Below are 27,775 nucleotides of genomic sequence, written 5' to 3'. Positions count from 1 at the left end.
TTGAATGCAGGTGAAGACATATTTTGTATATTAAATTCTCCAGAAAATATGGATATAATATTATCAAGTCTCAGTGTTATATTTCAGAATGTGTTCTTTTTCTCTGTTTACAGCAAACTTTATTATAAAACTAAATTTTTGCGTTTAATAACAACGATAACATAATTTTTCTTTCCACAGTTTTCATATTACCTTTGTGGCGCACGCAGTCACGCTGGTTGCCAAAAAAAAAAGCAAATAAGTCACAGTTCGGAATTTCTATCCATGAAAGTTGTTATTCCACAAAGATCACTACGAATAAATACTGTTTGAAAAGATAGCTGCTATAAACGTATGGTGTAAGGACAAGAGACGCGCGCAGCTCGAGCTTCGTGTTCAATCCATTGGCTATTTTGTTTGCCCCGCCTCTCTCAACAATCGAACCAATCTGAGGATGCTATGTGACAGGTGAACTGATGTATCTTACGGCAAGCAGACACGGTATGCACGCCCTTGTCGCGGCCAGGCTCCGAAAAACACATGATAAGTGAGGGGCCGAGAACGTATACTATACAACAGTGAAGACTAAAGAATGTGTGGACAGCCTTTAAGCAGCATTTCACTCAGAAAATGCTGACAGAAATCTTAAATATGTTAGCTAATCAAGTCTCTGAGATTCATAATAAGCATAAGGTTAACTGTCGTTTTGTAAATGGAATAGCAGAGCAAGCTCGAGGGTAGTCGTGTAAATAGGTGTATATGGCTGTCTATAAATCATGCGTGAATGTAACGTTCTTTTAATCAAAAATCTAGTTTAAAAACCCCTGTTACTTTCATCCTGTAAACGTAAACAAAAAACTTGGGAAAAACCTGAACATTTTAATTAATTTAATCTATTTCTCACTTATTTCACTGCTTTTTGCCAGGTTCTAATCTTCCGCCTATTCGCTCTCAGTAACACTTTTGAAACACGCGGGTTCCTGTAAAGAAACGATTCCAATATAAAACCGTGAATACCTAACTGTATGACTCATTTCATCTTGGCCTTAAAAGGGCCTGTGTATCATAATATTTCTGGTGATATAATGAGAAGAATAAACTACCAAACACAGGCCCACAGAGAAACTGTAATGCTTACAGGAAAAAAAAAAAAAAATTCTTACAAAATATTTCCGTAAAGCATTACAAAAACTTATGAAAATGGACAATCACTACATACTGTTCTTATCATGAACACATTGCTGTAAAAGAAGTAAAAGACGATTTTTCACTCTGTCCCCGGGCAGGTATATAACTCATAATCTCTCTTTCATGTTCGTAGCTCCTAATTTCATCTGAATATTATTATATTCTGAATATTAATACATAATCTCGTGCATGAGGGATATTATTATTATTATTAATATTTACCCAATTATTAAATCTGTTTTTCTTTTCAACATATGAGGAGATGTATTTCATGCGTACAAAACCTACACTTAGTCAAAACTGGAAACGACACAAGTGATTTTGATAATAAAATATTTTTAGGAATATTTTACTGCCTGTAGCGCTCAGTAAAATTTAAGTACTTAGTGTAAGACTTGTCAGCGAATGGTAAAAACCACTCTTTCCGTGACGCAGGTCATAAACGAGGTTCATTGTTGATGACTGGGATTTATAGCATTATATGGGGGAAGCGTGGATGGAAGGAAAGATGGCTAGCCGGTTGTCGTTGAATGTTATGGGTGTCGTTTTATCGTGTCTTCTGAAAGACACTCTATTGTCAAGTGTCTTGTTTTATGAACTTCGGAAGGTAGATATTCAGGGGCGTTAAGTAATGACACCAAAGGAGAAAAACCAACCATAATTCATTCGATAATCTAAAGAAACTGTCGAGCTGAAACTTCATTAGGTGGCTTAAGTCGATGGATTCATTAAACAAATACCACACTGTTTAGCAAGCTATCTACTGTAGTTTGTTTGTAGGTAACGACCATCCTTCCAACACCAGAGGACTTTTCTTAAACGTATGACAAGATCCTCAGCATGAAATATGATACTGATAAATCAGTTTATTTATTCGAAGTGTTATGTATAACCACACGTGCACATAGAGGGAATTGTTAGTTAGAAAATAAGGTCAGAGTAACTGAAAACAACAACAGTACTTTGTAACTTTAAACTATTTTGATATACAACGAATTATTTTGGATTTACACAATTACTTTAGTTTAAACTGATAATAAAAGGATAAAATCTTATAAGAATCCAATATATCGAAAACAATATCCTAACTATCAGCTTTTATGTGTTTTCTTTAAGTTTAATATATTGGTGAACACGGAACCAGCATGTTTTTACTTCTTTAGGTTATGACCCTAATAAAACGAATAACAGTTGTAGTGTTTGGAGACGATAGTAAATGTACCAGTGACTTGGCTGTGAGAACCACAAAACACGTACGATTAATTTGTATATGAAGACCCTCGAGAATGTTCATGCAACTCGAATATAAGAAACATGAGCAGTTAATACGTATATAAAAAAAAACTATGGAGGATACATGTGAAATACACATACAAAACTGCTGAGGATGTACGTGTAAAGTGTATATTAGGTGTATGAGGTCTGAGAACCGCCAACGACTTTATTTTTTATTAGAGTATACATATATATTGCCTTGACTTAAACCGAATACCTAAATACAACATTATGTTAACCTGCGAGTGGTATGAGTTTTCACTCTTGGTTTATTATTCAGCCTAATATAAATGTTGTTAAAATATATAAGAGAAAGCTCTGACTTTTAAATATCAGCCTAACATTCTAAAATAACTCCGAAATTGGTAGTGTATCTCTTTGGCCTTGAACTATTTTATCTAGTCTCATATAGTGCAGTTAAAGGACAGAAATAATAAATGTAATCTCTAACCATAGTCTAACGGCGTAAAATAACCTCAGTAACTGGTGGTGTATCTCTTCAGCCTTAATTTGAACTTCAACTCAAAATCTGCAGTATACGGCTTGATATTTCACCCTCAAATCTAAAACAGAAAAGGGCAAATGAATGTTGAATGTACTTCACGTAACTGGCGTATACGCGCTTGAGGAGCCACATAACACAATATTCATGTAACTTGAAAAGTAGTTCTATTTGTTGCCATTGAAAGTAGTATGTGAAATAAAAACCATATAACCCAGTGCTTTCGAAAGATAAACCTTTCTTCGTTAGGGACAAACTGAAGAAGAAAGGTCCGCCTTTCGAAAGCGCTGGGTTAATGGGTCTTTATTTCATTTCTATCAAGACTTCTTGAACCTATGTGTTTTCTAACATCATGAATGAAAATTATGTATTACAATACGGTTGTTGTTAGTTCTTCATAAATTCCTGCACTTTGTATGAAATTACCATTAGCTTCAACATGTGGTTTCAGAAAGAAGACCATGGATTTTACGTGGTCGTATATTTGTTTAAATCAAGGCCAATTGTTGAAAAGGTCACCCTGAAACGGCTACACTCAAATATGATTGCCATTTCAGTCGCTACAAATTGTGTATGTTCAATACGTCACTCTGACCAGCTGACCAATGAGCTCTAAGTTTCTAAAGCAACGACAAAAGCAGCACAAGCCCGCCACCTACTGAGCTCTTTGCAAGATACAATGGTATTGTCCGGCAAGCGTTCGTGTGAGCGCGGAAGACGAAATCTAGCTCGCGCGGTTCGCTCGTTGGTTTTTGCCGATTTTTGTTGCAACTGCTTGAGCGGACGCATCAGTTTTCACACTCTGGCAGCAGCTTACAGTAAGGGGGAACAACTTAAGGTAAAGCAGACAACCCTCCACATGGTGCTGAACGCGCCAACTGCACGCAGCCAGCACTAGCCACGCACACAGCTCGAGTTAGAGAAACTTGGGGCCAGGCAACGCCCGCGGCTGCTACGACTGACAGCTCATTTATTATCTGTGTTATAGTAACAGTCTTTTGATTGACAGTTGCGATTGCATAAGCCTCTGAAGTCGCTAGCTCTAGTACAGTGTGTGTAGTTGTAAATATAATTGTACAGAAGAAGACAGAAGCTCGAAACTTCTTCAAGATTCCGTGGTCACTTTTATTTGTGCGTCCTAACGTTGAATCCGTAAACTAAGGAGATTTTATAGTGGGACTTCACAAGACTTTCAGCAGCCAAAAGAAGTATCTTCGCTTTCTCCGGGTTCGTCAACAACTGGGGTACTGAGTGGTTGATGGCGCAGAGGGTAAGTGAGGTTTCACGGCTGAAGTGGCCAGTTCTTGTCATGTTTTACGACATTCTCTGATTTATGGAGTTCCCAGCGAGTGACGTATAACAGCTGCGGTTTACTCTTCTGTTCCACATGCAGTACGATGAAGGTATCCCGCACTACGGTACCATGGACGGTCCGACATCTCTGTACGACCCGCACGCTCATCGGCCGATGCCCACCCTCACACACAGCCCACACATGAACCACGGCCCCTCCATGCACCAGTATCACCCTAGCAACCATGTCTCCGGAATCATGTCCAACCATGTCATGAGTTCCGTGCCCGACGTCCACAAAAGGGACAAAGACGCTATTTATGGGTGAGTTTCCTCGCGCTATCCTTGTGAGGTCACGGTCTACTTATAACTCTTCTAAACACTTCGTCTTATAGATGACACGTAAGTGTAACAGCAAGAGACTGTATATTTATGTTTACTAACATGCAGCGTATTAGTATATGTCTAACAAAAGCTACACTTCACTTACATATAGTTCGACATCTGACATCGTATGATTAACTGAGCTATTAACTTCATAACAGAGTACGCAACAGGAAAAAAGTTATTCATATAGAAATGACTTACATTGTGGTATTTCATGTACCATAACTCTTAGAAAATAGCTTAAAAGGTTTACACCGAAAAACGATGTGAAATTAAATACGTGAAAGTTACATTGTGTATTCACTACAAGTGTATTTGTATAATGTAGTCTTATTTCAAATATAGTTTTATGTATAAACATATAATTATATATGTTTTCGTTAGAGTGGTATCAACATTTGTTGATCCATAAATGAAATAGGAACCAAAGAAGTGATCAACGCTTGATTATGCTTTTCATATTTCATTATAAATTGTAGTTAATTATATATGTTTACGTAAGAGTAATCTCTGATTTCTGGAAAGATGTTTTTACGTTCTTAAGAATTGTTTTTCTAAAGTAAAATATGTTCATGTAACGTCATTTATAGTATAATAACACATCTATATATTTCACGTTGGAATACGTGATTCATTTATCAAAAGCTTATAAGAAAAATGAGAGGTCAATGACCTTACGCATTCTAGAACTTTAAACACTAGAAGAAAGTAATAGATTATAAGATGTTAAGCGGAGGTCATTAATTCGTTCTAAGTTACCAAATTTATGTAGCATGTGCTGTCGTCATGACGAAGAGATTGTTATATCGGGCGGCGGGCAGGCCACATCACGTGAGCTGTCCGACGAGCCCGCAAATTTCCGGGACCTTCGTTCTTATGTCCCAGCCAGCTTTGTAGGCGCGCTCTGAATAAAACTTTGTTCATGTGCGTCGGTACTTAGATGTTGTAACATGAATACGTTTACTGTGTCTAAAAGGGTTAAGTGTCATGTGTGTAAAAGATATCCTAGTGACCAGCACGAATTGCTCTGCAACTCAACTGGGGGTCGCTAGGGTCACAAGAGTTTAACTTGTCCTTCCTGTTTCCACAGTCATCCCTTGTTTCCTCTGCTTGCACTCATATTCGAAAAGTGCGAACTAGCGACGTGCACTCCGCGGGAACCCGGAATAGCGGGAGGCGATGTCTGTTCGTCCGAGTCTTTCAACGAAGACATCGCCGTATTTGCTAAACAGGTGATCTTTACTGTTTCTTTGTTTAATAATCTATTTCATATTTTCTCGCCTGCTCTAGAGAGTTTTTTTTTTTTTGATGGGAGTAGAGCTGGTAAAAAAAAAAAAAAATCCGATATATATATTGAAACACATATCTAAGTACTCACAAATAGCTCGTGAAACAGAACTGAGTTATTTTTCTACATAATAACAGCATATCTAAACTTCGTGGTCAGTTATCCGTTTCGCCTTTTATCTTCCGAAATAGGTATGAATCATTAACAAAACCGATATTACATTGTCGATTGAAGGGAATCGTTCCCTTCACATAACAATACAAAACGATTGTAATAAAACAAATAGAAAAACAACCGTAATAAAACACGGATATAAAAACTATTGTAATAAACCTTATAGAAACGATTGTATGAAAGCAACACACGTAAACACAATTTTAATAAAACCACATGTGTGAAAATAATTTGAGTAACGCAAATGTCATGATTCAGAACAAACAAAAGAATAACTTTCATGACTTTATATTTCACACACTGCCTCCTAGTTTTCTAAACTTTTGTTCTTTATTAAAAAAAATGTTTGTTTGTTTTTTTCTATTTCAATTAAAATTTCTATTGGCGAAAAGTTTGATAAACAGTGTTTATAATGGTGTGGATATCTTTTTATGTTAAATTTAGTTTTTATAAAGAAATATTTTTTTCGGTTTTAAGTTTCCTTAGTGTATGGTTAATTATACACTTCGTAACTGCCAAGCAATAACAATAGCTAATTTCTCAGTGCGTTCAACAACTTGAATTTTGGTTGGTTTTTAAATGTATATAAATATTAACATATTAGAGCCTGGATTGTTTCCAGAACAAATATTTAAATAAATGAAAAATATAAATAGAAAACCAGAAAACGATTTCTTTATTTCTTTTCTCTATACAGTAATAATTTCCAACATACACTTTTTTTTTAAAAAAGTGAATTCAGTCAAAATATTACATAATTTAATTGCGTATTTATCTGCAAAACTTAGTTTATTCTATCATCCAATCTCATTTTTGAATTTCACTCAAAGCCACTCGAGGGCTATCTGCGCTAGCCGTTTCTAATTTAGGGGTGTAAGACTAGAAGGAAGGCAGCTAGTCATCACCACCCACTGTTACTCTTTTACCAACGAATAGTGGGATATACTATCACATTATAATGCTTCCATGGCTGAAAGGGCGAGCATGTTTGGATGCGAACCCGCGGCCCTCGGAATACGAGTAGCAACGCCTTAACCCACTTGGTCATGCCGGGTACTTAGTGTTCTGATAATAGTTGATTTGTAGTTTACCATTATGATGAACTAAAGAAATATTTGAGTAGCCAAGGAGAAAGAAAGAAAAAACGTCTCGAGTTAAAAAATATCATTGTATTAGAAAATAAATACTTGTATTTAAAAACAATACCTGCTACGTACTTACTAATACATAAATCAAATGGGGAAAAAGAACACATGTTAAGTAGAATGGAAGAAATACGATTAACAAACAGTTAAATCACTAACGTATTTTTGTGAAATCATTTTATGAATAGGGACAAAAATGAGTTCAGATATAAAAAGCCAACTTTCAGACTGTACTCGCAGCTGTCGATTTAACCGGCCTCGTCTTTGGTTTGCTAGTGAACGAAAACGCCGAGTTTGACCATCAACTGCAGTACTGAATTAAGTGGAGGTTTGTGGTGAGGACGTGTTAGATTCAAATATGGCAAAAAACAGTAAAACTGGGTTTTCAAAGGAAGGCATTTCAGGAAGCTGGGTTCATTGAGACTTTAAAATGTTTTTCCACTAACATAGAATAAATCCTGAACGTCTTATCAACAGCTCACACGTATACGATTTTTACGGAACTCGTTGCGTTAAGCCAAGGAAGTTTTTAAGCAATTTCGGAGAAATACTCGGAATTCGTATGTTTTGTAAAGAACTCTCGGAGATGTACAAGTTTCTGTAGTTGCTCTTACTGTGGTTTGAATAATTACTGTGTGTGATTTGATGTAATAAAATAGTACCGGTCAATTACGTAAAACAATATACGAACGTAGAGACACAGACCTATATATTATATATATAAAAAGGCGAGAAAAAAATATTATCTTTATATAGTTTTAGAATAAAATAACGGGATGTTCAGAAACATAAATGTAATGGAAATATGAATTGTTAACATGTTTATTTCAAATGGTTATCTAGTATACTCTTTATCATGGTCAAGAGCTAAATAAAAACTACACAGAGATAATTAGTGTTAAAACTACATACAAGTCAATTACTGCAAAGACCAGATAAAATGCAATAAGTCTAAAACCACACAGGAGCCAGTTTGCATTAAGGCTTAATGATAAACAATTAGTGTAAAAGCTATATAGTAAATAATTAGCGTAAAAAGGTAAGCAAGATCCAATTAATATAAATATTAGATAAGGGCAAGTAGTTTAAAACTAAACAGAAGACAGTATAAAAATAACATAATAAAAAACTACTGTAAAACTACATAGGAGTAATTTAATATAAACTATTACACACGAGCAAGCATATGTTAAGCCTACGCTGGAGACGGGTACATAAAATTGCACAGATGACAGTTAGAGCATAAACTACAAAGAAGAGAATGAACTTTAAAATTATAGAGGAGTCTATTACTGTACATCTACACAAGAACCAGTTCGTGTAAACACTACACTGGAAACAGGGTAAAAACTCACATTTTATGACTTTATAACCTAGTTTTGAAGTAAACTAGTAATTTTATTTTCATATATCTTTGTATTTTTATTTATTTGTTTGGAAAAAGAAACAAATCAAGAGATTATGGATAATAAAACGGGTGTATAAGTTGGGAGTTACAAAAACAAGTCTGATAAGGCAAAAAACACAAAATAAAATAACCAAGCACTTAACATATATAACAAGATATCTTGGGCAAAAATTAACCTATTGAAATAGTGTTATGAGAATAAATTAATATTTGTAAACGTACACCTATCATATTCAGATGGCTTGTTGCATCCCGATGTAACGTTAGGACGTTTCACTCACAACATGCAACTCCCAGGTTTGAATCTGTTTACCAGACATTCTCTCTCTTTCAACCGTTACAACATGACGGTCAGTTTTCGTTGGCAAAGAATAGCCTAAAGAGCTGTTGGTATTGAATAGCCGCCTTTCCTCTAGTCTGCCACTTTCAAATTAGGGACAAATAGCGCAAGTAGCCATTAAGTAGTTTCGCGCGAAATTCAGGAAATGTCATGTAGACAGCGAATGGTTTACATGTACTTTGACACCTGTTTAGCCTAGTTCTAGATTCTACTGTTGAAAAAATGAAATGAATATTGTGTTTCATACTACGTGAAATAAGTAATAATAGAAGTTGTTGTTTTAATATTTAAAACAAGTATCATTTTATTTTGTTAAAATATATTTACACACTCAACTTCTGTATTACGTTTTCAAATCCAAATGTTTTAGTTTACTTGGAATTCATTGAAAGTTTTGCTCAGAAATTAGACTTGCGATAAACGTTTACAATATGAGCACTTCAGTTAATATCCGCCACGTAACCCGGACCGCTCTTCTTAATGCGGATCCAAAAAATGAGTCATTCCAGTAAGGTTTGAGTTGTTTTGATTAGACAGAAAGGAAACGTTTGGCACTATTTTTGAGGTTTAGGTCGCTTGACCAGATTCTTAACCTGACCCGAGACCATGAGAGTCAATATGGAGAAGTTATCTTGTAAATGGTACCTGTCGTGCCCAGGTGGTTAAAGCACTGACTTGTAATCTGATGGTAGAGGATTCGAATTCCCGTCACACCAAACATGGTCGCCTTTTCAGCCGTGGGGGCGTTATAATGTGAGGGTCAATCCCACTATTCGTTGGTAAATGAGTAGCGCAAGATTTAGCGGTAGTTGGTGATCACTAGCTGCCTTCCCTCTAGTCTTACACTGCTAAATTAGGGTTCGCTAGCGCAAATAGTCTTTGTGTAGCTTTGTATAAAATTAAAAAACAAACAAACTTGTAAACGTAAAGTAACACAATGTAACAATGAAACATGCTTGAAATGTTATAGATGTAGTTGTAAATGAGATAGTTTAAGTGCAGTGACTAAGTTAAGCCGTGGGTCCAACTCTGGTGAGGGAAAAACTTATTCGAAGACATTCCAATCTATTTGACATCTATTTTGAATCAAAGATTCACCATGTAATAACTGGATTGACAGCGAAACTTAGACAAATGGGTACAATAGTATCTTAACATCAAACATAGGGATCGAAACCACTTGTTTCAATATTTTATAAAATTAACAGCACATTAAAGCCTAATGAAACGGTGTCAAAGATGAAGAACGCGATGCATTACTACATGATGTCTCTAAGGATTCTCAAATTAAATATAGCATTTCTGCAATGAATAGTAAATATAAGAAGAATGGTTCAATACGGTTATATCATTGTATTATATATATTTTCATATTTTCATTAATATTTAGCTTGAGACGTTCTTTTTTGTTTGTTGTTTCGTTTCAAAAAGTTATGCTGAGCTTCATTCACTGATATCTATCTACATATCCCTAAAGTGACAGTTTTCGGAAGGATCACCCTGCTGACCATCTTTGGCCCAGTGCTAAAAGAATGCTGTGGCGGGTGTTAAATGTCCAGAATTATAGGATATACTTTATCCAGTAGGCGTTTCGAAGTTCGTATCTGATTGTTCATATGAAGGATAATAAATAATTTGAAATTATTTGATGTGGAAGAGTTATCAGAATTGATCAGTTATAACGTCATACTTTAAAGCACATGTAAAGCTAGAACTATACCAGTGTCCTTCACTGTCCTCGGATTTCTCAGAAAGTAATGATAAACAAATATATATTTTTTACAATGAAATTGTGAAGAGCTATACCAGTGTCCCCCACTGTCCTTGAATTATAATTTTACAATGAAATTGTGAAGAGCTGGAATTTTCAAAACTGTTTACGTTTAACTGGACATCGTATTTTTAAAATTCTGTTTATTGCACACAAAAAAAAGATAAACCCTATATATTTTCAGGTTTAAGAAAAGCTACAAATGAAAAAATAACTTTCTCCGTACCTTCTCGTATAGCTTTGCAACGAAAATGTAATTACTCATTGTATAAAATCGAATACAATCTTATCTATAATTACAATAATTCAACATATATATATATATATATATATCCATGAAGGACAACAGCTGAATCCATTTTCACATTTACGCTCTTGATAATACAAAAATAGAGTGAGAAACAAGACAACGAAACATTGGCCTAACTATATGCTCATAAAACGTTAAAAAGTTCTGAGAAAAAGGCAGATACTAATGAATTTCAAGTTCCTGAAGTCAGATTAAAATATGATCTAGGCGGACAAAAGGTATTCGAATCCTAGTATCGTTGTAGATGTGAAAATTTAATACGTTATTACTGAAAGTATGTTATAAAACGTCTCTCACTTTATTGGACTCACCGTAACAAGACTATGCACAACTCAGTACCTTCCGTCATCCATACGATACACATCCAAAGAATAGACGTTGTAAGCAAAATTAAATGAACCAATGGGATTTAGAATTCAGCAATTATACAAATAAAATGTATTGATAATAATCTTGGACTTAGAGACACAGCTGGTGACTTGTGAAACGAAAGAAAATTTTTACTTGCTATTCCATTTCACATAAAGTTGTAACTGGAAACAAAAACATTTTTGTTTTACAGTAAAAGCTGTAGAAAATTAAGTTGAATCTAACTAAAGCTTTCTGGTAGCTCAGTGGTACGTCTTAGGGCTAAAAAATCTGGTTTCTATATTTTAGGTCGGCAGAACACAGAGAGTAATTTGGTAAAGTTGTAGTTCTATTATAATAACGTTAATTTCATGTATTAGTAAGGTTGTATTACTATCGTTACTGAAAGGAACTGAGGAAATAAGTAGGGTTGTGGTTTTGTAATTGATTGTATAAATAAGTATGGTTGTAATTCTATAATAGTGAGATTAACTAAGGAAATTAGTAAGCCTAAAGTTTTCTCATACTGAAATAAGCTGAGTAATTAGTAAGGATGTAGTTTTGTTATAACGAACATCATCTGAGTAAATTAATAGGGTTGTAGTTCTGTCATAGTTCTATCATAGAAGATTTATCTAAGTAAATTATTAAGGTTGTAGTTCTGTATTAGTCACATTAACTGAACAACCGAGTGGGATTTTAGTCCTGTCATACTAACATTAACTAAATTAGTAAGGCTGAATTCTATCATACTGATATCAACTGAACAAATTAGTGGGTATGTAGTTTTATCATTTTAACGTAAACTAAGTGAATGAATAATATTATAGTTCTATCATATAAAATAAATTGATTAAATTAGGACGATTGTAATTCTCTTATATTAGTCTTAACTGGGTAAATTTGTAAATCTGTGGTTCCATCACTCTGACTGACATTAACTGAGTAAATTAGTAGGGCTGTAATTCTATAATATTAACATTAACTGAATAAATTATTAAGGCTGTAACACTATTGTACTACCCTTAACTGAATAAATTAATATGGTTATTGTTCTATCATATTAGAATGAAATGAATTAACTAGTTGGACATAAATAGTGTCGTGATAATATTCATTGAATAAATTGGTAAATCTGTAGTTATTTCATACTGTAATTAATTGATAAAACTAGTAGGTTTGTAGTTCTATCATACCAACATTAACTCGGTTATTTAATATGGTTGGAGTCTTGTCGAACTAACATTAAATGACTAAATTAGTGAGGCTATAGATTTATTTTAGTAACAGTGAGTAAATTAGTAGAAGTGTAGTTGTATCATGCTGACGTTAGCTAAGTAAATTAATAGAGTGTTTGCGCTACCATACTAATATTAATTGAGAGAATTAGTATAGTTGTAGGTCTATTACACTGACTTTAACTGAGTAAATTAGTAGTTCTACCATACTAACATTAACTGAGTAAATTACACTGCACAACAAAGGTTTTGCTTCTTGAACACTGTTAGGTGTTCCTTATAGATTTGTGGCTGCTGATTACGAAAATCACATCCAAATTTGCCCATCACGTACCGTTTCATCGAAATATTCAGTTTTGTTACAGTGGAAAAACGATATCACGGCAACTGGAATCCGTCAGTGCTTTACTGACTACTGTTGGACACTGCAACGTGATGCACCGGACATTGAATACAAACGAAAATCAGGAGCAAAACACTTTTAATTATGTTGAACTTAATAGCGTATTAGAAACATAAAAACAATTAAATACGTTATTGCCGGTAAACAGTTAACTGTCTATTTCTCAGAGTTCGTACATGATGAATCAAAACCAAAACTATATTTGTGCATACTCACCAGGTACCTGTCAAAATCAGCAAAAACTTTTCAGGAAGCAAAACTTTTCAAACAAATTGTTGTGCAGTGTAATTAGAGCTATAGTTTTATAACACTACATTAACTAAGAAGATAGTATGGCAGTAGTCTTGTCCTTCTAACGTTAAATGAATAACTTAGTAGTGTTGTAGTTTTGTCCTAGTAATATTAACTGAGTAAATTAGTAGGGTTGTAATCCTTAAACGTTACCATTATATAAATAAATAATGAAGACATAATTTTCTTCGTAGTAATTTGAACTAAATAAATTAGTAGGGCTATAGATCTATCATGGTGACATTAATTAAGTAAATTGGTATTAATAAAGTTGCAGTTCTTTGATAATGACATTAACTAACGAAATTGGTAGGGTTGTAATGCTATCATACTGAAATTAATTAAGAAAATTAGTAGAACTGCACTTTTTATCGTAAGATAATTGTGTAAATTAGTCTGTGTTTCTATCATACTGATATTGACTAAGAAAACTGGTAAGGTTCTACTTTTATCATACGATGTTTATGTAAAAAAGTAAGGTCTGTGTTTCTATCATACTGACCTTAAATAAGTAAATTAGTAAGTGGTATCATACTGACCTTAAATAAGTAAATTAGTAAGTGGTATCATACTGATTTTTACTGAGTAAATTAGTAGGTCTGTAGTTCTATGATTTTAACATTCACTGAGTAAACCAGAATGGATATAGTTCAAACATATTAATATTAGATGAGTGAACTAGTTGAGCTGTAGTTGTATGATACTAACGTTAACTGTGTTAATTAGAAGGGCAAAAATTCTATCATATTGACTTTAGCTAAGTGGATTATTAAGGCTTGTAATTCTATCATATTAATATTAGAGGAGTGAACTTATAGGGCCGTATTTGTAGGTCACTAACATTAACTAAGTCAATTAGAAAGTTATTGTATCGTACCAGCGTTCATGAAGTAAATCAGTAATACTGTTTTATTGACATTTATTTCAGCTGCTTTATAAAAGTGTCGGTTGTCTGTAAAAGTCAGTAAGGGTGAAAATACTTGGCTGATTCTCGAGGAGACCAGATCTTTTGTTTAGTAAAATATTGTCAATGAAAATCACGTTAAGAAGTTTTTACAAAATAAAAGCCTCAGGTGAAAAGTGACATTTAGTCTTAGCAGGTGAAACTTTGTTATATGAAATATTATTTTAAAATACAATTTTTCAAAATTTCCATATACATAGATGTTGTTTCTCTTTTTAATTATTCTGTTTTAAAAACACCTAAATAAGATAAAATGTATCATATATTCTGATTCACAATTTATATGAAACTAAAATCAGATGCGAGGTCATGAATTTATGGACATTAATAATTCTCATTAGTTTAAAGAGAAATAATTATAAAATATCGTTTGTACCGAATAGCTTATCCAAAACATGCATGTCTTTCAATACTAGTTCTTGTTCAAATAACCAAGTGTATGTACTAAAGGATGGAAGTACAGGTTGGAGGAAGTGGGCTATATCGCTTTATGTCACTCACGAAATGTCATAAATATGTAATATGTATATGTAAACATTATATTGTTTCACAAAACATGTTCTGTCATACATAAATAGGGAGAATATGTCTAACATTATTAATCAGACTGTCTATTAACCATCAAATACAAATTTATAGAAAATTATAATAACATAAGATCGAAGCCCTGAATAAACCTTACGTTGTTCATTAAATAATGAAAACGTAGACAATGTTTTATATTTTAATTCATATATGTAACTATAGTCATGAAACGATCTGGAATATCAAACATAGCTTCTTCTTGTTTTTAAAATCTATTTTCTTTGCCACTTTTGTCATTGTATTCCTTGCTTTATTTGTGGTCGCTTTATTTTCCATTGTTTTTCCTTATACTATTCTTGTATTGTTTTTTTCCATTGTTTTCCTTACTTAATTTATTTTACTTTATTTTCCTTAGACTATTCTTTGTTTTTCCCATTGTTTTCCTTACTTTATTTTTCCTTTCTTACGTCTTACACTACTTGCAAATCAACTTTAAGCTAGTTAGGCATATGTCAAAAGTAGAAACTTAAGTCAGAAATAACATGTTTATACATATATTTATATAAACATTTATCAATAAAAACAAAACATTTAAATGTTTAATTCAGTAATTGTCATAACTTAAAAGTCACGAGACAAGAATAACAAGACAACTGAGATTTACCTAGTCAGTTGTTATGCATTAACAACCTTACCTTGAAACCTATCTACATGAACAGTTAAACTGGGTTTCAAATAGTGTTTTCATGTTATATGATGTACTTAGATATTACACTAGTTTTATCTTTTCGCCAAATCTCCTGTCTTCTCTCGATGTACATGTATGTTAACGATCACTTGACTTTTTAATGATTTATGTAATATATTCATCACTCTTTTGTTTATAAAGTTTATGGTTGCGTACAAAGGATGTTTGCTTTTTAATGAAAATCATATATGTAAAACTATTTTATATAATATTCTAACATGTATCGGTCATATATGTAAAACTATTTTATATAAGATTCTAACATGTATCGGTCTATTTCCAGATTAGGCAAGAAAAACCATTTTACTCTCCTAATCCAGAATTAGACAGTTTAGTAAGTACTAAACCATTTGTTTTTATACATCAGTTATTTTGAATATATAGAATGTACAAGCATCCATTTCTTTTCTTCTTCTTCCCCAGATTTTATCTTTTAAATCAATTATACAATTTAATGAGTATTTATCTCTTTGTTTTCTTACGTTATTTATTTTATCTTTAGTTCGCAACAATGTAGTTAACGTTTAATTATAGCAACAACATAACAAGATAACATAAAATCAACGTTGTTGTTTATGTACTTGGCCTTAAATATATCATTCGTCAAACGTGTTTCCTTGATGGGAGAAAACTGAAAGAATCTAATTGTTTATTCATATTGAGTATCGAAGTAAGCTGGTCTTATATAAAATAGACTATAGCCGCTATTATAAACTCAGTGATTCTGTTCTAAGTTGCTATCACGAAAATATAATAAGAGATGTTTGCTTTATCTTTTGGAACTATGTCACGCTTTAAAGAAATGTTCTTTCTCTAAGAAGATCTTTAAAAAATGATAGATAAGGAAAGAAGTCTCATGTAAAATGTCCAGAAAAAAGTTCATTCTCAGAACAAAAATTTGACGTTCTTTAGATATAAAAAATAATTGAAATGGTGTCAGGGAACGAAAGCTATCATTAGTACAGTTCAGTTTTGTTTGTTCGTTTTTGAATATCACGCAAAGCTACGCGTGTAGACGGAAGGCAGCTAGTCATCACCACCAACCGTCAGTTCTTGGGCTACATTTTTACCAACGAATAGTGGGATTAACCGCCACATTATAGCACCCCCACGGGTGAAAGGTCAAGCATGTTTGGTATGACAGGTATTCGAATATGTAGGACGAGTCGAGCACCCTAACCACCTTGCTATGCTGGGCCTCCAGTTTATGGTGTGACAGAGTAATACCCCAACCCCCCAGAAAGGGACTGTAATAATATAAATAATATTATTTTTTCTTTGTACATTGTAATTAATACATATTTATTTCTACTTTCTTTTCATAATTACTGAACTTATCGACTTCTATTAGGGGTACCTTTGTACTTACCAAGTCAACTAGTAATTTGAACGTAACTCTACTGTAAATATTTGATTATCAAATGAAATCTAAAGCGAAACATTTAGGGTTGAAACATGCATTTTTTGTTTTATTAAACACTGTTATAATGATAATTTAAAGACATATCTGAGATGTTTTTATGAAGTCGTTTTTAGGTAAATATATCAGTTCCCTTACGGTATTATAATTAAAGTATATTATTTTACAAATTCAACGATATAGTGTTTGATATATAATGCAAGATAAATTTAGCTATCTTACTAGCTTAATAATGACGTAATAATTGACGTTTTTTTCAGTATCTGGGAATTGTTTTACCATTTTGGTTAAACCGATTTTTATGGATAAATTTAAAATGTCAAATTTCAACCAAATTATTTTTTTTAAAAACGTTTATGTCCAGTGGCTTTATTCTGTAAATATGGTAGAGTGTACAGCCACTGCCAGAAACGACAACGCGATTGTTATTGAGCAGTATTGGCTTCTCTTCATCATGTGATTAAAGTAATCATTATATGCATTTGTCCACGAGCCGAGGAAGGGGAATCGTATGAGTATTTCTATAAAGCGATTCGAGCCCTTAACGATTGCTAGCACAAATAGCGATTTGTTCTTTGTCAAACACTTTAAAAGAAACACATTAAACAGTGGATTAGTACAAAATGGCACTGAACGGATCACTCAATGGTTCACAAACCTCTATTAGTAAAAAGCTTCTTATGTAACCCTCAACGTGTAGCCTATCGTATGAGCAAGGTTTCCGATACCGTCCGTAACAGTTCTAAGCTCTGGAGCCAAAGACAGGAAATACCCTTGTTTATAATACACTCGTATCGAGTTTCATGTCACATGAAAGCATTTAGAATTTAGTGCTTGACTGGTTGGCCTGAATCGATTGGTTTGTTTATTTTTTTTAATTTCGCGCAAAGCTACTCGAGTCCCTAATTTATCAGTATAAGACAAGAGGGAAGGCAGCTAGTCGTCATCACCCACCGCTAACTCTTGGGCTACTCTTTTACCAACGAATAGTGGGATTGACCGTCACATTATAACGCTCATACGGCTGAAAGGGCGATCATATTTGGTGTGAGGGAAATTCGAGCCCGCGACCCTCAGGTTGTGAGTCGAGTGCCTTAACCACCTGGCCATGCCGGGCCTTTTTGAAAAGACAGTATTTATTGTAACTGTAAAGCATATATTGTAATTACTGATTTCTCAGTTTCTTCACATCTCTCCTGTCTAAGGTAGAAATATTTCACATGCCAAATCCCAGTAAAGTATTTCATAAAAATACTTTTACCTTTAATTCTAGCTAATGTTATGTCTTATCATTGATATTGTCCAGTTACAGTATGCTCACGTGTTATCTTTGACATACATTATTTATATAGATTTTCTATATTTATATCTAGCCACACACGATATCTGAATGAATTTTGACAACAGTTGTTTATTTGTTTTTGTGTGCTATTATTGAACGTGTAAGCGGATTGAATTCATGTGTACACATTTTATTGAGTGACATATACGTAATGCGATACTTTCTAAATACAATAATATTTCTTTTTCAGATGGTTCAAGCAATACAAGTATTGCGATTTCATCTTCTGGAACTCGAGAAGGTAAATTACCTGTTTGTTGTAAACTAAACGCTTAAATGTAATTCGCTCATAATTATATAACGTAATATTTGTTTTATTTTCTGTTTCAGAAAATGATGTTTGTTTATTCTGAATTTCGCGCAAAGCTACACGAGGGCTCTCTGCGTTAGCCGTCCCTAATTTAGAAGTGTAAGGCTAGAGGGAAGGCAGCTAGTCATCACCACCCACCGTCAACTCTTGGGCTACTCTTTTACCAACGAATAATTGGATTGACCGTCACATTATAACGCCCTCACGGCTGAAAGGACGAGCATGTTTGGTGTGACAGGGAATCGAACCCATGACCCTCGGATTACGAGTCGAGTGCTTTAACCAGCTAGCCATTCCAGACCAATAATGATGCTATGCTTATTATTTAAACATTTGCTTTCCATAAGGAAAGTGTTCGGTACTCTCGCTATTTTCATATAATTTTTTGCACTAAATCCAATGATATATCATTTATAGTGCCTTTCTTTAATAACGTATAAAATAAATCAGTTAAATATAAAACGTCTAATATTTCTTACATTTCTCAGGTTTCCCTGGTCCCTGTAATAACCATGGCCATTTCTGAAGATATTATAATATATATATTTTTTTTTTCTTCATTGAAAGTTTAAAGTATTCTCAATGTATGTTTGGTGTTTATTGTCATCGTTATTGTATTTACTAAATATTTTTATTTATTTATTTGCAAGTTTATTTAATATACAGTCCAATCCGCGATGTTTTTAATTAACCGTACTGGCAGTTTAAATTCGTAGGACTAGCTTTACTTTGAAAATTTGTTATCCATTATGCCGTATTTCGTACACACATACATACATATCTGTATAAATAGGTTACGTACGTTATATTAAAACGATTTTGAAATTAATGTTGCTACGTCCAGTCATGCTTTATCTGATAACTGTGCTCCAATTTTAAGCTGAAATATCTAAATCATACCACACTTTTCTGAGTTCCTTTTCAAGCCATTAATGACTGAGGATAACAGTTGCCCAGCGCCTATTTCAACAGTCCGGTGACATAAAAATCCATAGACGTCATGATCGGTATATTTTTGTGTGGAATAATACGGATACTCGTTTCATTCTCAGCTGCTTGAGTTATGCGACGGTTGAACAAATGTATCGTGAAAACAACTTGTGTACAGGTGACTTTTGTCACTGGTTCAGATGGAGATCCTTTTTTTTATTATGTTCCATAACGTTATCTGGGGCAAGTTGTGGTCTTTGTCACTGACTCCTGTGTTCATGAGTTTTCACTTGTTACAAATTTTGCACATTAATTATCACGGATGATGTATGACTTGTTGCGGGTCTCTTTCTAAATAATCCTGGTTTCCCAAACTGATTCGTATTCTTTGTTTTCCAGTGTCGTTAAGTGCAAGGGATATCAATTTCTTAGAAATTTTAAGTTCCCTATCAGAACACATCTTTGTAATATGAGTGTATAAATATTTTTGTCGGAAAGAGCTGTCATATATCTTTCCAGAAGCGGCCAGTGCCACCTTCGATGCCCCGAACAATATAAAAATGAGGTACTGATATAATTATTTGTACCGCGACATTATATCGATTGTAATTATTACTGTACTTGCTGATTTGTGTGATCAAAATCGTGTTATATAACATTTAATCATCTCTATAAAGTAATAAATGCCATATTTACTTGAAAATACAACGTATGGTTCTTACTATTTAACATTCGAAGTTATCTTTACGATACGTGTTATTATGATCCTTAGCCTATAATTGGTTGTTTCCATCCTTCTTTTCCATTGCTTGTTGTGATCCTAATCTGTTTGTTATTATAATTCTGATAGTTACAGCTATTTTTATGATCCCAGGGTATCTGTTATTATGGTCTTTATTTTCCCATCGTTGTTGTGACCTAACTGTGACTGTTATTATAATCCTGAAAGTTACAGCCGTTGTTGTGATCTTAATTGCATCTCTTAAGAAACAAAGGAGAATCAAAGCAAGTGATGGGAAAATAACAGGTGAACACAGCAGGAGGATCGCAGTGCTGTATGGTGTTCTAAGCACTATAACAGCAACCATAGAGGGATCACGACTCTGCATGGTAGATCAAGGGTTATAGTAACAAACATATTAATAGTATGAAAACAAGTTTCACACCAAAGAACAAAAGTGTAAAAACAGGGAAGAAAATCATGGTGTGTTATATACAGTCAACTATGTTATATGGCTGTGTGTGAAACATGGACCTTGACACAAGTACTGATGAATAAACTTGAAACATATGACACGAAAGTGTACAGACATATATGATAAACAGACAAGATAACAAATTAAGAGGTCTTCAGTATGGTAAATGTGGAAAGATGTGTTGTATCACACATCAAGAAGGGGAAAGTAACATATTTTAGCCATATTATGAAACGATACAACATCCAACAAGTCCTACTAGACGGTCAAATAGAAGGGAAAATATACAGTGGAAAACCAAGCACAAATATTAAAGAGTGGACTGAGATAGCACTATATGAAGACATGGCGAGAAAATTACAGAACAGACAAAAGTGGAACAGCTAACCTGATGGTGATGTTGTTTCTTATTATGAACTATAGGTTCCATCGACCGTTTTTATTCTACTATGTTATTACAATCGTGGGAGATACATTACAATTATACCTTGTCTGCTATTATTGTCTTTAGTGTTTCATGCATTGTTATGATCCGTATTGTTATTTTAATTTCTTAGCGTTCCGTCTATTGTTGTGAACTCTACTATGATTGTTGTTATCTTTCTTAATCTCCTATGCATTGTTTGTGGTCCTAGTATATTATGCAAAATCGTAATTGAATGCTCTCCTATTGTATGTACCCACACTTCCATGACATTCACGGAAAAGTTTACTTCAGTTAGTGTTAAAGAGTCGACATTTTCCTCATTTTCTCCTGTTTAAAAATATTTTTATGATGTTTAAAGTAATTTCTTTGGTTGTTCAGAATATTCAAAGCGACCTTTGTGTCTTTAAACTTTCGATAAGTTCACACACTAAAATTACGACAGTTACGTACAATAAATTACTTTGTTTTTCTAAAGGTGTAGCTTATATTTCTGACGTACAATTCTAATCACAATCACTGTTTATGATAATTCTTGATTATCGCGTATCTTTAACTTTGCCAAATGTATTTTTAGCCACTTTGAATCAGCTTGAGCCATGGAGATTCATTGAAGTTTGTTCATGGAATAGTCTATTATTTATTAAATTCCTCATAAAGCAAACAATCTCCTCTATGGAAACCAAAAGTCATTCCAAAGATGATTACATTTATCCAAGTATACTGTTCTCATGCTCTTACTTATAAAGATAATAATGAATATTTTCATCATGGGAATACTCTCGCCGTTAAAGATATTTTTTGGATGAAAATCCAACAATACCTCAGAAGGTTGGACAACTTAGGAGACTTAGGTTAGCTATAAATCCTTATACCATATAACATTGCAAAATAAACTATATGAAAGCATAGTCATAAATTAGAATGAATACAAATGGATATACTAAATATTTCAACCAACATGGACAACTCTTAGGTCAGTCAGCCTTGCGTATGTTAGACATTTACTAACCACCAGAAACCAAAATATAGCAAGTTTCGTATATGGTTCGAAAGAACTTCGTATGGTTCTTTCCACTTCTTAGTGACTCAGATATTGAAAATAAATAGATGTACATGAACAGCTTCTATTATTTAACTTCTTGAGCTCCAGACAATGAGCATATCATGAACATAAATCGTTCTTGTAGTCACTTCTAAAATATACGTAAAATACAGCATTTTAAATTCGAGTACCGATTAAATCATCACAAGGTGAGTTGATCTCATAATACCGAAGTTGATAATGTGTTGATTAAACCATCACAAGGTGAGTTGATCTTATATTACCGAAGTTGATAATGTGTTGACTGAACTCTCACAAGGTGAGTTAATCTCATATTACCGAAGTTGATAATGTGTAGAGTTAACCCTCACAAGATGAGTTGATCTCATATTACCGAAGTTGATAATGTGTTGACTGAACCCTCACAAGGTGAGTTGATCTCATGTTACCGAAGTTGATAATGTGTAGAATTAACCCTTACAAGATGAGTTGATCTCATATTACCAAAGTTGATAATGTATTGAGTTAACCCTTACAAAGTGAGTTGATAATGTGTTGAGTTAACCCTCACATGGTGAATTGATCTCATGCACTAATGAGCTATTTCCGCTAATGGGTTTGAAGTAGTTGTGTTCATGCTTCCAGAAGTGAAAATATTTACTGAAATATATAATTTAATTCTTCAAACATTTAGTCAGTGGAAATATTTCATGTTAACATAAGTATTACAATAACTCTAAAGAGGCGAAATGTATTATTTAAAACTCTAAAAGATATAATACGACTGTGGTATTGCGCGTTTTATATTCAGGTTATTCATTCCAAACTATCATCATTTGCTCATTGTTATGGATTACGTAACTTTATGAAGCAATATATAGTTTGTATATGTTAATTAAAATGATTTTAGAACCTCACCAAGTCGTTACAGTGCAGGTCACCATCTACAGTCACGTTTTTTTTACTGCTATGCGAATTGACAATAACCCTTAAGCAAAGTTTCCATTGCAAAAGATTCTGCCTTTAGACAGTCATGTCAAACACACACCACTTCTCCCTGCATGTTTCCATCTTCAGTACGAAGACGACGGCTTCACAGCGCCAGTTTCAACAGTCGATTGGCTTCACCAGCATGTATTTATTTGTATGCAATAGCATTAATACCCGTTTCATTCTTCTGCTACTTGAGGTATGCCAGTGATAAACGTGGAATTAACTTGTATATACGTCATTTGCGTAGCTTTTTTAAACAAACAGATGCCCTTCTTGTTTGGATTGCGCACTGTTGCCTAGATACGTTGAAGGATTCTGTAACTGACCTTTCGTTCGAGGCTTCTCACCTGTTACAAGACTTCGCTCCTTCCTCACCATACCTTGAGTTTGAATTGTTACAAATATGGATGATTCTGGATTGGTTACCTAGCTGATCTTTATCCCCCTGTTTCCAATGTCATTAATTACAACACTTATTCCTGTGTTAGAAATTCTAAATTTTCTATCTAGCCATATCTTTATAGTCTTTAATGAGTGAATAATTTGTGTCAGAAGAGCTATTACGTAACTTTCCTAAAACGTTTGGTTTTCAGTAGCACCGCAGCACCTAAAACACGCTAAACAATGTCAGAATATAGTTCTTATACACCCTATTTCACAATGACGTCATATCGGATGTAGTTTTCACTTGATATTTTGGGGTTTATGACAACAACAAGACTGCGTAGATGTATTTTATCAAGAACTTTATGTGTACACCTTCAGCACTGATGTAAAAAACAAAAAACAGTGAACGGCTAAGTGTATGTTATTTTTATTAGTGATGTATACACATAATGAGAAAAGCCTATAGAATGCATCTGGATATGTCGATATACCAAAACGTTTTATGACAACTCAAAAACAGCTGCTCTTGTATCTTCACACGACCATGCCCTCTTTTCAGTTTCACACGTGTACTTTGAGAAGCCCCATATTTTTGTTCACAATATAATACTAAGTCATGTTTGTTTGGATTTAAACAGTACAAACCAAGGTTGCATATACTAGTAACTGCATTTAAATTTCTAGAATAAAGAAAGGAAAATGCTGAATAGTTCTGAGTTTAAAATAGGATTTTCTGCATGCAATAAATGTATTTTTTAATTATCTTTATCAGTGAAATAATTATCCCGGATGTAGAGTTTGTTAGAAATGGTATTTCCGTATTTTGTCACAAACAATGACTCTTCCTAGACCCAATTATGTTATTTAAAGCACTAATTGCAAAACTTTTTATTATCTTTCCCTTTCAGTGGCTTAGTGGTAAGTCTGAGGGTTTATAGCGCTAAACATCAAGTTTCGATATCCACGATGGGCAAAGGTAGCACATTGTGTAACTTTGTGCTTGACAATTTTATTTGCTGAAAATTAGTGGTGCCCTCTACCGTATTCATATTAAGATTTTCTTTGCTAATTTATACACTGTTTATTATATTTTGTGTTTTTCAAGATTTGCTAGGCAACTTGCTGAAATGTCTTTAAGCAAGCCTGCAATCATTGAACAAAACTAACACAGACTGTTATAGCCTCTATGATTTTCTGGATTATACGTTACAAATGGCAACGTTCTGCACTGATGTCTGTTTACACAAGTCCTTGGCCTCAAGGCAGAACATTCTAGTTTAAAACATGACAGCAACTTGTTCCAAACAATATTCGTATTAACGTGCATAGCTATGATTATATTTGTAATATCTTTTGCCTTTGTAAAAAGAATATGCTTTGGACGGTATCGCATTTTCTTTTGAGTTGAGCGATAATATTTAATATTTTTTTCTAATTCTTCACTTGGGAAGGAGATTCATCGTCAAAAAGAAAGTCAGCAGACTTTGTTTGATGACCTCTGTAGACAAACGTCAACTTATTTCAATATCCATCTTCCTCATATAATCGGAAATTATATTATGCACTTCGAGGACCTAATCAACCATGTGACAATATAATAATCAGTGATGTCGAGAAAACCCACTTGTAAAGAAATATATATGTAAAAACGGCTCGTTTGGGTTGAGAAAATATTTTACGTAGAGGAGCGAACAACGTTTCGACCTTCTTCGGTCATCGTCAGAAAGAAAGAGGTAACTGACCGGAAGCTGACCACATGTTTGGAAGGGGTTGTGTAACTGAGTGTCGGAATGTAGAGGGCGGTGTTAGATGTTTGAATATATAATTTTATATTATTTATTTTATTATTTTTAATATAGGTATAAAGGTGTTCCTGTCTATTAGTAAACTATATTGTCCATTACCAATAATGTCCACATATTAATTGTTTAATTACAATCTTGGTAAATACATAGCATGGGCATTCTCCAAATATGTAACATCAGCCAGCTCATTCATCAAAGACTCTTTTAATTTCAAATCTAATCCAAATCAACATGTGATAATATAGTTAACTATACACAAAATATCTTTATACGTTTTTTTTTTTTAATTTGTTATTTTATCTTCTTCATGGCAAAGTTTGACCACTATCTATGACATACCAGCTATCTAGCAGTAAACTTCGATCTACGAAGTTAGAAATAATTAAGGACATTTTCCTGTCAGCTTGCACTGAGTTCGTTCCCAGAGAGAGGGATGAGTCTAGGGTTAGCAGGCCCACTGGAGCGAATTTTATTGAAGCTCTCTTGACAGAAACTGTAGCTGAGGAAGACGTGTAATTAGTGCCGTGATTATAGTCGTTGTCACATTGACAGACTGAATCACTCCCTTTTTACCAGTCGTTGTGGCGCTCTGCTCTTTGCCGAGTGCCCTTCTGATTAGACACCACCATGAATATAGTTATTGCATTCCTATCGATAGATGTAAATATCATGATTTTCAAATATCTACCGTCCTCTAGGGATTTGTTTCTAGATTTCACTTTTACAGTGAAAACGTTAGAGCTTAGAGTGAGAGTTCTAAATCATTCGTGGTGAAAAAACTCGAAATTTTAAACAGCAGTTCTGGAACTTTATAAAAATAGCCTCAAAATGGTGGAGATTCTCCCAGATAACGTCTGAAAAAAAACAACTAGTAATGTAATGTATGACGTTGGGTCTGAAAGTTTCTGTCCAAATATATTCCTATTTCTGCAAACTATTTTGTCAATGAGTTTGTACAACTCATTTGAAACGAATATCAGTGTTAGTTTATCGTTTAATTTAATCTGAGTTTGGGGTCAAGTCAATATATTTCTTGGCTTCTCGTACAAAATTTTGAATAACAACAGAAGAGAGAAGGAATGCCAGTGGAGTGAAAACTGATGATATGACGTCATAGTTTGCAGGAACAAATTTCAAGAGCGTAAAAATATAATAAATAAATGGAGAAACACGTGTCACCATACTATGGGAGACAGGATTTCTGGTCTTCAGAAGTTGTGAGTACCGTGTTCGACAACTTTACGAAACATACTAAATACGGCGCATTGTTGAGAAATATTGTTTGTTCGTTTTTAATATAGAAACAGGCAGAGTTCTGTATATATAAAATAATAACCTTGAAAGGTATTGGTTTGATACCTTCGATAAATTGTTAATGTAGAAACAGGCAGAGTTTTATATATATAAAATAATAACCTTGAAAGGTATTGGTTTGATATCTTCGGTAAATTCAGGTTTGTGTCCAACAAACAGCCATATTTATGTATGTTTTGCATTATTTGAACCTTTCTGTTGCTTCAGTAATGTTTACAATATTACGTTTACAACACATTCACTGGGAAATGTCAACAAGATAAAAGGAACATTTATTCTTATAAGGACAATAATTAATGTGTAGAGATCACCAGAGTCCGTCATACGTGCTCTGTTTTTCATACTGTAAGATACATTGTGCAGTTTCTTTCGGTGTAATAAATAAAAACCATTTAATCTTTTAAACCCAGACATTTTTTATGAGTCGCCAGAAACAAATACTAAACAATCAACGTCATCGACTCAGAGCTCACGAAAAGAAATGCGATTTATGAACCAAGGCAATCTCAGTCAATTAGCAATATATATATATATGTGTGTGTGTGTGTGTATTTGTGTGCTGCTGTATGATTCCGTTGTTGAGGTGTTTCGAACTGCATCATGTACATTGTGGTTGGTCTTGCGTAGTCAATTTCTTATATAAACTATGAGAACTGAAAGTTTTATTAAACACACAGTTCGTTGTCTGTGATGGAATCTTAAAGCACATACACACTAGATACTAACTCGAGTTTTAAAAAAGTAAGTGTGACATATTTCCTTGTTATAACATTAATCAAACTTCTCTATTTTAAATTCCAAGTTTCATTCAAATATACCGAATTCTTCAAAACTAATAGTTGTATGTGCACACTTGTGTTCTAGTAAATAAATGATTTTAAATGATAACTGAGCATTTCTTACGTCAATATTATTTTTTTTAGTTAGATTATCTAAATGTTGATTAGACCTCTTGTTCCGTAAGCTGTGATTAAACTTGTATTTATATTTATTATTTCTTACGCTCTATGTTTTCTTGGTAAATAAATTATG

The 27,775-nt window shown here is 33.6% G+C and overlaps 1 protein-coding gene across 2 annotated transcripts in view; it reads left to right on the top strand.

Annotated features, from left to right (window-relative positions):
* Positions 1-3,570: 3,570 nt before the first annotated feature.
* LOC143252093 (homeobox protein Meis1-like) overlaps positions 3,571-27,775 on the top strand; it is a 215,083-nt gene continuing 190,878 nt past the window's right edge. The window contains exons 1-4 of one of the 2 annotated variants that reach the window (XM_076503713.1): positions 3,571-4,561; positions 5,715-5,856; positions 15,861-15,911; positions 18,530-18,580. In XM_076503713.1, the coding sequence (XP_076359828.1) occupies positions 4,332-4,561; positions 5,715-5,856; positions 15,861-15,911; positions 18,530-18,580 (474 nt within the window). In that variant the 5' untranslated portion in view covers positions 3,571-4,331. The remainder of the gene's footprint in view (positions 4,562-5,714; positions 5,857-15,860; positions 15,912-18,529; positions 18,581-27,775) is intronic. The other variant, XM_076503712.1, reaches the window with a different exon arrangement.

This window comes from Tachypleus tridentatus, chromosome 6 (genome assembly GCF_004210375.1).
Source record: "Tachypleus tridentatus isolate NWPU-2018 chromosome 6, ASM421037v1, whole genome shotgun sequence".
Classification (NCBI taxonomy): domain Eukaryota; kingdom Metazoa; phylum Arthropoda; class Merostomata; order Xiphosura; family Limulidae; genus Tachypleus; species Tachypleus tridentatus.
The sequence above is the reverse complement of the archived record's forward strand: the minus strand, read 5'-3'. Positions and strand labels throughout refer to the sequence as shown.